Source organism: Pezoporus wallicus, unplaced genomic scaffold, assembly GCF_028554395.1.
Source record: "Pezoporus wallicus isolate ANWC-B61680 ecotype Strahan unplaced genomic scaffold, APGP_CSIRO_Pwel_v1 contig_7073, whole genome shotgun sequence".
Lineage (NCBI taxonomy): Eukaryota > Metazoa > Chordata > Aves > Psittaciformes > Psittacidae > Pezoporus > Pezoporus wallicus.
This window is the reverse complement of record NW_026641326.1, coordinates 3,163,841-3,176,328: the sequence shown is the minus strand read 5'-3', so window position 1 is coordinate 3,176,328 and position 12,488 is coordinate 3,163,841. Positions and strand designations below refer to the sequence as shown.

The following is a 12,488-nucleotide window of genomic DNA, read 5'->3' as shown; positions in this document are numbered from 1 at the left end:
TTCTCTTCACCAGGTGATCTCTTGACTTCTGCCTCCTCTATCAGCACTGTGATGACTGCCTAAAATTGGGACTTCACAGCTTCCCTGTGCCCTTGCAAGACTAGCTTTGAACTTGAAAGCCTCCTACACAAAGTGCTTTGCGCTATCAACCTGGTCACGGTCGATGTGAAAAATGTGGCACTGAAGAAAGTGGCTTTCCAATAAATACATCCACAGTACAACCATGCATGACTCGAGATCAAAGACAGAGTGCAAGTACCGAGGTCATTAAACATGAATAGAAATACAGAAATGCAACAGCTTGCATTAAAGGCTTAGCTTGACTTTAAAGTTAAGTGATGAAAGCTTACGTAGTCAGCGATTGTTCACCCGAGATAATGCTCTGCTCTTGCCATCAGTAGTTCTGTGCTTTACAAAGGTGAGTAAGAATAATTAATCATTTTTCAGATAAAGCACTGAGGTGTGGGGCAGTTAATGAGTTGTACTAAGAGAAAATAGGCTTAAAGATGCTCAGCATCACCAGCTCTAGGGAAAATCAGAGCACCACAGACGTCAGGTCTGTTGGAAAATCAGCTCTTGGTCACTGCTCCTACAGCCAATGGATGAGTGAGGATTTGCCCCCCACAAGGTGAATGACACAGCATCAGAGGTCACCAGCATAAAACCAGGTTTGGGGTAAGGTTCCCATTGGCACAGCCCCAGCACAGCAGAACTCTGCACCAGTTTTTAAGAGACAATTTCACTGACAAATTTTCTCTCCATCTCTTGGAGATGCCACAATATTCTGAAGCTTAAGAACATGATAGCATGGGAGATGATTCCTGGTCCGTATCACCACAGAGTTAATTGTAGCCTGTGCGGTGTTTTGAGCAGCCATAAAGGAAGCTGTGCTAAATAGAGGATTTTAAGGGACTTCTATTGGAAAACAGCCCCCCTGCTATGTTTCTAATAATCTTTTGATTTGCAGCATAACTATCTAATCAGCTTTCTGGGGTATTCTGATACTGCACAGAATCATCTAATGTGAAGCCTAAGTTGATGAAGTGCCTTGAGATACTTAGCACCGCATTCTACCAATGTGTCTTACTCTCTCCAGAGCCTCTTCTTCTCTTGGGGTGATTCGTGGCAACCCTGAGCAAGTGCAGATGCTAGAAAGGAGCAAAGTGACTGCTTAACCCTGTGGGGTGAGTGGCAGAGGTCCAGCCAAACTCCACACATCCTTTGTTGGGAAGGGAGGGAAAACGCCAGCTTTGCTCTCCTCTGAGCTCAGCACAACATGCCCCAAGGCAGAACTGCAGCATATGGCAGAGCAGCCTTCTGGAGGTGTAGCTGTATCACAACCAGGTAGAGCCCAAGGAAAGAACTGCTGCTATCAGACTAAACCGAACTCCTGCCCTTTTCCTCAAGGCTACAGGGCAACACCATTCTGGGAGGCAGCTTTGTCTCCGTGGTGCGTATCTGGTAATGGAAAAGCAAATGTTAACAGGCTGTGGGCTATGCATCCCCCTGCTCATCTTCTACCTCTAGCATGACCACTGAATGAGACCTTTACCAGGTAAGATAATTTGGCTGGGGCCAATTTTTTCAGCCCTTTCCTAACAAACTCTTTCCGAATCTAACAGTATAGCTTGAAGCACCCCACAGTATTTGAAGCATTGAGTGTTGTGTATCGGATTGCCACAGGCACTACCCAGTGTGATTTTTCAAGTTGACCTGACATTTAAGTTCAGGCTAAAAAGCTCCACCGACTTAAAGATTTTGACTGGGAATGTTTGCAAGGAATGTGTTAAATACCTGGTGAGTGAGGGAAGATGCCAGCAGCAACCAAGATTCTTCCAGAGCAGCTCTCAGTGCAACTGCAATTCTTCACCACAGATATGCAAAAGCAAGCACACTGTGACCTCTGAGCCAGACCACAGAGAATCTCTGGGGGAGATATCTTGGTATTTCCTGTGATACTCGGCACTTGTGTTGCCCAGAATATGGAAAACAATCACACATCTGCCTGGAGGGGTACAGAGAACACTCAATCTATATTCTGGTCAAGCACAGGTAGATGGAAGAGCTGGGAGAGCCCTGTCGCCATGCAGCTCACCAAACCCTGCAAGTACTTTGAGTTTTGGTCAGTGGGGATGAGGAGAGGGATTCAGACCATGGGAGCTTTTTTGCAAGTGAGATCAGCCCTTGCATAAGCTGCAATAGCTTCCCACATGGATGTGGGAAGTTAAGACCCAGCTCCCACTGAGTCTCAGCCATTAGCACTTCTGAGACCAACAGCACTCTGGTTTTGATGGGTAGCTGGGGGTATAGAGACTTAGAGCCATACCTTGCAGGTCCCAACAGCATCAGCAACAGCTCCTTGTGCTCAGCCCATGCTCACTAATATTATTTCTCTCTCTGTTATCCAGAGCAGGTTTTCATCCTCTCCAGTACTCTTCCCTGATCTTGGCCAAAACATTTAATCTCTGTGACCCACTTTCCCCACATGCAGACTAAAGTACGCTTTTAGAACATGTTAATGCTGTGCTTTGGAAATGCTATTTTTTTTTTCTTATCTTTGTTCAGATTTCAGAAGAATATTTATCCTCTGGTGCCTCTCCAGCCCCTTCTGGTTTTCCTTACTTTCTTGGTGTACTCTCAGCCAGCAGGACAGACTTGCAAACTGGTGTTTGTTGGTGTGCTGGCACCAAGAACTGTTTCATTTTCTGCCATGCGTCTGTCCCTTAATATTCAGTTTCACATTTTCTGGAATGAAGCCCTATTGTTCAACACCCATCTAAACCCTGAATTAAAGCTACTGGAGTTTCTTCTCTTTTTATACTAGCATGGCCAGGATCATAATCTGCCTGATATTACAAGTACCTAAAATATAAAATTAGCTTCAAACAGAGCTGATTTTGCTCTCAGTGTATCAGACGTCCTGGCACAGCCCTGGAAGCTACATGCAAGCAAAAGGCATTGCATAAAGGTACTCTTCTGGAACTTTTCTGTGTCCTTTTGTTATAGTAAGGCTGAGTCTGGTTGCCACTGATAGGTTATAGCAAAGCATCTGTTATCTTCAGGGGCTAAGAACTGGACTTGCCCACTCACAAGGGCATCACTGAGATGGGGGATGCCTATGCACAGAGATTAGCATTTAATACGCAGCACAGCTTGATAAACTGAATCTAAATAAAACCATCAGGTCACTCAAAGGTGATTTTTTTTTTTTTTTTTTTTTTATTCCCCCACATACAGATTGACTATACAACTTGTGCTTAATTCTTCTAGAAGTGAAAAATCTGGTCCTTGCAGCTTTTAAGGAGGTTTTAAAAATAACTATTCTTCCATCTCTGTGGTTTAAATAGAATCACAACCGTACTACTTATAGCCTGGAAGAGAGAGAAGATGCTAAAATATCAGGCATTTTTAACAGAGTATGAGAAAGAAAACACTGGGTTGGGTACCAGCAGGATTAGGAGAAGGCAAGATCTGTGTTAGAGATCACAGCCTTAGGCCCCTACCTAAGAAGCTTCTTAAGCTTTAATAAGATACTGCAAAAATTGGAACCCTGCCATAAAGACCTAACAGTAAAAGAGGCATGTAAGGTATAACTGGAACACAATTCCCAGCAATAGCACTGTGGTTTTGCCCCCAAGTCTTTGTAACACCATTCTACCCCAGTACTCTTTAAAATTCACCAAGCTATCATCTGATATTCCAGGATGAAAATATAATTAGTACTAATAACCAACTTCTGCTGTGATCTGAAGCTCTTGACAGCTTTCCTTCTGTACCCAGATGCATTTTCCAACAGCTTTGGAACTGATCATTAAGTCTCACTTTGTTTTCAAGATACTCCATCCATTTCTTAGCCCAGATCTGGCAGTATCAGTACAGCCCCATCTTCCTCCTGCCTACCTTCTATGCAGCTATACTGAAAGTTCAAATTGCAAACTTCTTAAGCACTTTAAGAAATATTGCCTCTCTGGTGTTTAAATCTGAGTTAGGGATGGAAAGCAAGACATAAAACCAAACTAGAAGCCCCACTTCACTCAATTCCTTGCCTAAATCTAAAGCCACCATAGCCCTTTTCTGATCTGTTACACACACCTCTTCTGTGCTCGTTTCACAGTCAGGACAACTATTTCTCAGGTCGTGCCTAAGAACTTTGGACTAGTCCCTACAGATACAGTTTTAGCACAGAATGCTGCGTGGAAATTGAGCTTCTCTCTGTCATTTGTGTGCAATCTGCTCCAGCACTGCGATGATCAGTGTTTGTTAAATGTCATATCAGAATGAAAGGACAGCTTTCTCTGAGATGGCTATAAAGTTGTGTCAGGATCCCGCCATCAGGCCAACAGCTGAAATACTGTCAAAGAAGTTGCAGAACAATACAGCAGGCTAAAATGCCATGCTTACTAAATGTACATTACCCATTAAGAATATAGTTTACGAATGAGTACAGTATTAACCAAGCCACCATGTCAAAAAACTGCTTTGCCAACTAAAATTAGCAACCCATAATTACACACTCTATCATTAACAGAGGAGTGATTAGCTAAACCAGAAATTTGGTTTCAGGAGACAAAGAATTGTGCTATTTAAACCTGTTGCCCATCATGAACTTAAGTCTTCTTAAAAATAGCTTTAGTCACTTTTATTGGTATAAACACCTAAATTGAGATCTAACAGCAAATAAGGATTGTGCTTGTCCATAATAACCTCAGCTGCAAAATCTACTCAGACACAAGACATACAACCTTCCACATAACACAAGTTATTTGCCAGCAAAGCAGAATGCTGCCATTCTGAAACAATTACATACAGTAAAGGTTTTCAATATTTTATTAAAGAAAACAGTCAAAATGTACAAGTATTACCCAGGTTTGTAGATAACTTCCTATAAAGGCAGTAAAATATGAATTTCAATCTAGGTTTTAAAAACTGCTATAGTTGCTTATTTTTAAAGTTGGTATTTTAAAATCACATTTCACAAACAGTTCTGAAATCTTACCAAATGAATAGTGCAACAAGAAAATTGAAATTAGTTCTACACTGTTTGCATGTCAAGCAAAAGTTATAAGTAACTGCTTCAAATACTCAAACCATTGGAGAATGAATGAACCCAACAGCTCCCACCAAAAACTAACTTCTGACCACATTAGGAATGTCCTTTTCTTGTTCTTCACTTAAGATCAAATAATAAGAGAACAACACCTCTTGAGGTCATCAAAAATAACTTTAGTAGAAAATTGTCTTGGCCCTTATCAAATATTACATGAGTAAAATTGTTAAGCCTTTATCAAAACAGACAGGAATAGGGAAACAAAAAAACATGTCATGGCCTTAATCCGTATCTGTTGGAATTATGTCTAGAAAGGTTAGAAGCAAGACCAGAAACTTGGAGCCCTGTTTTTGTTTTTAAAAACCACACAATCACAAAGAAAACCAGCTTCTTACTGCCTAAGGTTTGGGGGTGTTCTGCTCAAGTACCTGTCCCACAGACAGCAACCTTTTATGTTCTGAAGAGAGCATAAGCAAAATATAGAAAAATAAATAAAACAGCTTCTTACAGCCTAAGGTTTGGGTGCTGGGTGGTGGTTTAGTCTGTCCCCCACAGGTCACACTCTCTTGAAATCATATGCAGAAACATGGAAAATTATATCCATCTTTCTTTTTTTTTTTAGAAAGAGAAAATCCCCCCTACATCCCAAAGCTCTTGAGATCACAAAGGATGGTGCCCTGGGTGCTCTGGATGCTTTGGCAGCATGGGAAGTGGGCTCGGAGACAGACCCTGAGCTCCTTGTTGAAGATGAAGCAGAGGATGGGGTTGACCCCTGCCTGAGCAAACGTCATCCAGACAGAGGTGGTCAGGTAGACCTGGGGGATGGAGCTGGCCTTAATGAAAACCCGCAGGTAGCAGGCCACAATGTAGGGGGACCAGAGGAGCAGGAAGAGCAAAGTGATCATGTAGAACATCTTGCAGAGCCTTTTCTCCATCTTAAACTCCTCCAGCACCAGCAGCCTCTTGATCTGGCTGTGGGTGGCCTGCCTTATACCCACGAGGGTGGGCGGCGTGGGCCCCCTGCCAAAGCCAGCCGTCCAGTTCGCAGCTGCTTGGCCGGTAGCTCCCGGCCCATGGAAGGTCCAGTTCTGGCTGATGGCTGGTACCAGCTGCGCTGGCTTCATCTTGCGGTGGCCATGGATGAAGAAGAGCAGCTTGATGTAGACCAGGTGGGTGGCAGCAATGACAGCTGCCAGCATGAGCATGAAGCCCAGCGTGTCGTTGGCCTTGACGTAGCGGTGCTCGAAGATGCACTGCTCCTCCTCCCGGATGAACTTGTAGGTCCCCACGTCAAAGACAGGGGGGAAGGCCATGGCCATGGAGAGGGTCCACACCATGCACACCACAGCCAGGCAGGTCCAGCCCGTCATGCGCTTAGCGTAGAAGCGGTGGTGGGCAATGGCCATGTAGCGTGTGACCCCCACGCAGAAGAGCAGGAAGGCGGCGTGGAAGCAGAAAAGCACAGCCAGGAAGGCCAGCACCTTGCAGCTGAGGGGCCCGTGGGGCCAGGCGGCCCCGCTGCGCACCGACAGCATGACGAAAGGGAAGCAGGCCAGGGAGCGGAGCCCGTCAGCCAGGCAGAGGTCCAGCAGCAGGTAGTAGGGAGCGCGGTGCAGGTGCCGGTCCTTGAGGATGAGCCAGGCGAAGAGCACGTTGCCCGCCAGGCTCACACAGAGGATCAAGCCCAGGGTGGCCAGCTTCAGCCCGGAGGCGCTCAGCAGGCCGCCGGCGCTGGGCAGGTGCGGGCTGCTGCTGCTCCCCAGCTCGCTGCTGTTCGCCATCGGGTCCTTCCTCCTCCTCCTCTTCCTCCTCCTCGGCGGCGCCGCGCAGGCAGGGCCGGGGTCTCAGCGCCGCGGCAGCGCGCCGGGGCCGAGGGCCGCGCCGCCCGGAGCCCCCATGCCCGCCACCACCGGCCTCCCCCCGCCGCCAACGCCGCCGCCGCCGCCCCGGCGACGCGGGGCGCTCCCGCCGCGCTCCTCGCGGGCCATGCGGATCCCCTGCGCTAGGGCCGCGCCCGCCGCCACCGCCGCCCCATGGGGATGGGGGATGCGCGGGGTGGGGTGTGGGGGGGTCACACACAAGGCGCGGAGCGGCGCGGAGCCACCCACCCCCTTACCGCCGGCGAGCTGCTCCTCCGCGCCGGGCGAGGGGCCTGCCGAGCCTGCGCACAGCGGCGGCGGCTCTGCCCAGCTCCCGCCGAGGACAATGGGGTAAATCCCCCTCTCTCCCTCCCTCCTTCTTCTCTATCCTTCCTTCTCCTCCTTCCCTCCGCCCTGCCTCCGCCCCCCGCGCAGCCCGGCCCCTGCGGAGCGCGGGGCTGAGTCAGGCGCGCAGCGGCGCGGAGCGGCGCGGAGGTCCCGGTGCCGCAGCGGGGCTGGGAGCGGAGCCGCCCGCAGCCGTGGTCCCCGCCCTTGTCCCCCGGGGTGGGGCTGGGCGCGGAGATGGGGCTGGGAGGCAGCGGGGGCAGCGCGGGGTGTCCGGCTGCCGTGTGCGCTCGGGGAGGCAAAGCCGGTGGGGAGCTTATGGAGATGATGTGAGCGTGACACAGGGGTGTATATGCCCAAATATGCGCGGGTTGGTACCTACTGCGTGTGTGTATGGACCCCGTACACCCATTCGTTAGTGATACGCCTGTATCACATTCACCAGTGTGATTTTGCTAGGTTTGCCTGGACTAAACAACCATTTAACTTTCTTTCTCTGCATGCAGGGGACACAAGTCCAGTAGCGCCTGTTGCAGCCGAGCATCTGGGCACGCTGTCCCTTGGTGAGCCGGGAGGTTTGCAAGGGAAGGAGGTTTACAGCCAGTGTGTGTGGCAAATGTTTCGATGCTACAGCAAGGAAAAGCCGCTCCTGCAAGTCAGGAGCCTGAAGATTTGTGTCTGTTTAGGTTCCTGAGAAGGCAGAATGGGAGGGGAAGTGGCTAAATGTCTCTAACCCACATGGATGCTTCCTGTGTTTTTGTGTGTTGCAGAGGTTTACCCTCCCAGGCTTAGTTACATGGAGCCTGGCAAGTTTTTGGGAAATGGAGTTCTTAAGACCATTGGCCTGACAGCATAGAGCTTCACCTGTACTGTTGGTTCAGGTTTATAATGGGCAGTTTAATTAATGTAGGCCAGTGAGATGCAGATCCTTGTCCTCTCTCTCTCTTTGCCATCCTTGGTATGTAGGGCAAGGCCTCTCTGTGTGCCTTGTAAAGCAGGCACCACCGCACAGCCCTGCGCTCGCTGGAATGTTAATGCAATTATCTCACTGTTACTGATTTTCCTTCATGGCTTCTTGTGAAGGACACGTCTGAAATCCTTTTCGAGCATTCTATTAAAAGCCATCAGTAAATTCAGTATTATTCCAGAAATGATGGCAATTAAAGTGTCTGCATCAGTCCCAGAAGCGGATGCTCATGGAGCAGCTTTTTAGCAGATCTTGCTGGCTGGTTTCAGAAATCTTGTGGCAGGGGCCAGGCACCGACCTCAGTTGTGCCACCAGACATCCAGAGCAGCTCTGCTGAGCTCCTGGCATGTCAACAGTCATGGAACCAAACCCAGACTTTGCCCCAAATATGTGTTGAGGGCAATCTGTATTACATGCAGGATTTCATTTGTCCGTGGATCTTTTGTATCTCTTGTTTATTGCTAATGTTAGGAGAGTAAAGAAATCCTAAGGGGAGGAGGGGGAAAGTGGCAGATAATTGAGTCTGCTTTTTGCATCCTACCAGTACATCTGAGCTGTTTTCAGTTGTTAGGTTTCTCATTTGCACTGAAGTTTTCCTGTGACAGAGAATTGCCCACGGGTTGTTCAGTGCTTTGTGCAATTTTCAAGGCATTTCTTACATTCATGCCATGACTTAAGAGCTGAGTGCACTGTGTCCCCTGGGCAGCCACGGCACCAGCATCAGGAGCAGTGGCTTTCTGGAGGAGCCAGAGACACCACATACCTTGCTTGCTGCCAGTGCAACACAGTACTGTGTTAATGGGCTCTCCCACGCCTGGGTGCCCGCAGCCGAAGTACTTTGCCAAGCATGAGTACAAGGATTGGTTGTCCTTAGGGGAATGTGGCTTTTCAGAGGAGCAGAGGAGACCTCATGGCCTGTGTAAGCTCTGTGATCTCTGCCATCAAGTGAGCAAAAGAGAATAACACACCTGCTTCCCTCCTCCATGCCTGCGGGTAGGGTTTCTCTTCTCCCTGAACGCTCGCCAGCGCAGCTGAGCTGGCTCAGAAGCTACTGTAATTCACTGCTATCTTGCCAGGCCAGCAGCAAATTGCTAGCTCATCTTTCTCCCACCTGTAGCGAGGGGAGAGGATGGTGTTTCATCCATCTTCCCAGGCCTGCTCCCCTGATGGGGCTGCTATATAGCACTATAGCAGGTGTGAGGAATTTGAGGGCAGCTTCCTAGTGGAGCTGGCTGAGAGATGTGACACTAAAGGAACGGCCAAAAGGAATGGGGAAAATAAGGGGGTTAACAGCCTTCACAGGAGCAGGCTCTTCGCTTGCCAGATGCCCCCATGCAGGCATGTCTGCATCTTGGCGTGCTTCACTGGCATCTTTGCATCAGACCCGTTGGGTTTAAACAAGTTTATCACCCAGGCTTAGTCTCAGTTTGGACATTAGCACAGTGCCACATTTACAGTATTTGACTACAAAATGAGATACAGAGTATTTTGTAACCGCTCTGCTGTTGCAGAGCTGCTTGAGGAGCTCTTCCAGCCCACAGGGACTGCAGTGCCTGGGGCGGTGTCCACTGTTAAGAGTCAAGAGGAGCAGCAGGGACTGCCCTGGCTGCCCTGACATCCCCTTCATCTCTGGTGCTGCTCCGTGCTGCTCCATGGCGCACAGCCGGACAAAAGGCAGGTCCATTGCAGCAATCATGGGGAACAGGTAATTTCCAGAGATTGTAATGAGCATGTTAAGTTATTTTCCTTTCTCACCTCAATCACTTTCATAAAATGTGTTTAACGAAGAGCTGTTCTTTGCTTACAAAATGGTGCTGCACAAACTACATGGATTCCCCTGACCTTTCAGTGTGCTTTACTTGAATTGGCTGCCTCTTCATGTTCTCTGCTCGCTGCCTTAAATGGGAGAGACAGTTGAAATACAGAGTCTTTCAGCAAATACTGTGGCATATTGCCTTCTTTCCACCAGTCACAGGTATTCTTCCTAAAGGCTTAGCTATTTATTATTGATGATGTTATTGGTGTTCTTCTGTCTGGGAGCTCTGTATAATGTTTCTGGAAAGAAAAGTGTCCTGTACCGATGGTACTACTGTAGTAGAAATCAGCGTTATCTGCGGTGTGACACAGGGAAGAAGTAGGAAATGTCTGGACATGCCTGAAGGACAAAGAGCCCCTCTGTGGCCTGAGACACCACGGGGAAGCAGGACAGGTGGGGAGCAGCCAGGCAAAACAATTTTGCTGTCACAGATAATTCAGGCAAGGAAAAGTCTTCAGGCTTAGTAATCAAGGAGTTGGAAAGGTCAGTCTGGAGCAGAAAGGGATAAGAGAGGCTTGAGTCGGATGCTGGCACAAGAAAAATTTGGATCCTCCTTCCCAGCTTCCTGTAATTCCCAGACAGCTCTCCGGATTACTTCATTATTTGTGTTATCTTTGCTCCTAACGGAGTGAGTCAGGGACCAGGGTGCTACATAAGCAAAACAAAAAGCTGTACCTTTGCCAAGGGAGCTTAATACCCAACTGTGAGATGGGGGAGAGATATGAACTCTAGAGAAAGGGGGAACTGAGTGAACTGAACAGTGAAGCTGCATCATAGGGAATGGCATTGGCGTAACCGTGGCTATCACTCATCCCTGCAAAGGGAGGAGAGAGTGCAAGGAGATAATGAGGTAGGTTTGTGGGTGTTTACAAGGATCATAATACTCTGTGACAATGACGGAACAGAAAATGACACATTAAGGCAGTGTTTGGGCACCAGCTAACGTGAAAACAGTGTGAGAAGTTTTAAATCTGCAAAATTTACAGTACTACCCAAAATAACTGCTTTGCACAGGAGTCACACTTACCTCTGTAACCAGGGCACAGCCATGGTACATGCCTGTGAACTGAAAACAGATTTAAAGCAATGCTGGAAGCCCCCACCGTACATCTTGCTTGCAGAGGGTCCAGATGTGAGGTAGAGATGGGTATGGGCTGGCAGAGGCCAGATCTATGTTCAGCAAAGCAGTGGTGCATTTTGGATGTGGCTTTGCTCAAAGAAATATTAGCACAGTTGTGCAAAATGTACAGATGACACCAATGAGAGTATTAATGTCACTGTTGAATCCCCATTTCCTGGGTGGCAGCAGAGGATCTGCAGACAAACAGACAAATAGCTGCATCTATCCAGCAGAGAGGTATCTGAAAGCCAGCTATCACATTTTTCAAGGGCTTATTCCTAGCTGTTTAATACTTCATACGCTCTCTTGGGGAGGGAGGAGTGAAGAGCGGAGGAGTATATTTGGCACAGTAGGGAAGTGGACTCGGGTCTTTTCCGTCCTTTAGTGCTGTACTGTTGCAGAGGGAGAGAAAGCCTCCTTCCACAGTGGTACTAATCCTCCTCCACAGCGAGCTGAACGTTTTGAACTTGAACTACTCCTCTCATTTTTCCCCCATGTGATTGTGAGTCAGGCTGAGCTTCTCTATTCTTCTCCATAATAGAGTAGGAGATTATTTTGACTGGAAATAACCAGACACAGGTATCATGGCTGTGAATGCCTCCATGCATGCCACTTGCTAAAAGTTCTCTAGCCTTCTGCAAAGGGAGCTGGTCTTTAAAGACTGCTTAATGGAGAAGGAAGAAAAGCAGAGGAGAAGAATAACTCCTTCCTGCTCACTTCTGTCACTGGCTGTGCTAAACTTAACCTGCTGGATCGTTGGGAACATGCTGCTCTTCAAAAGCAGCTCTTTGTGGAAGAGCTCCCCTGTGACACGGGATAGCCGCAGTGAGACAGGAAGTATCCCTGACACAGTGCCTTTCTACAGGAGCTTGTAGCTGCAATCCGGTCCCACAGGCAAGTCAGGAAAGTTAGGAAAAGCCATTGCTCTCAGATCTCCAGGGGAACAGATTTTCCAGCTCCTTCTCTTCCTCTCTCAGTTCACCCTCATTGGATGAGACCAGCTGCTTGGGTTGCGTTCCCACCCCTCTGCCGTGGAGGCAGTGAGCGACCAGAGGAGCGCAGTGCAAGGGGGAAGCAGATGCAATGTAAGGCCATGTCAGGGTACATGGCTTCCTCTGCTGCCATGGCAGCTGATGCTGAGAGACACCATGCCCTGCCAGTTTTGGCTCTTGGTGGGTACCAGCAAGGCTGGTGCAGCCCCTGAGGGCTGCGTTTTAGCTGTACACTCTACTACTAGGAAGGCTCGATACTAAGGAGCATTTCACAAGATCAGGCTTTTTCATTTTATACATAAGTGGGATCATTTTATACGTAAGTTGCTTCAGGCTATTGAA

General features: G+C 48.3%; 2 protein-coding genes across 2 annotated transcripts in view; one reads left to right on the top strand and one right to left on the bottom strand.

Moving 5' to 3' along the window:
* Positions 1–4,809: 4,809 nt before the first annotated feature.
* On the bottom strand, positions 4,810–7,435 carry GPR27 (G protein-coupled receptor 27). Its single transcript, XM_057422951.1, has one exon. It carries the CDS (start codon positions 6,826–6,828, stop codon positions 5,686–5,688), a length of 1,143 nt encoding a protein of 380 aa, XP_057278934.1. The 5' UTR covers positions 6,829–7,435; the 3' UTR covers positions 4,810–5,685.
* The window catches only part of EIF4E3 (eukaryotic translation initiation factor 4E family member 3), a 28,633-nt gene continuing 23,238 nt past the window's right edge, over positions 7,094–12,488 (top strand). Inside the window, exon 1 of the mRNA XM_057422864.1 lies at positions 7,094–7,257. Coding sequence (XP_057278847.1) covers positions 7,094–7,257 — 164 coding nt within the window. The remainder of the gene's footprint in view (positions 7,258–12,488) is intronic.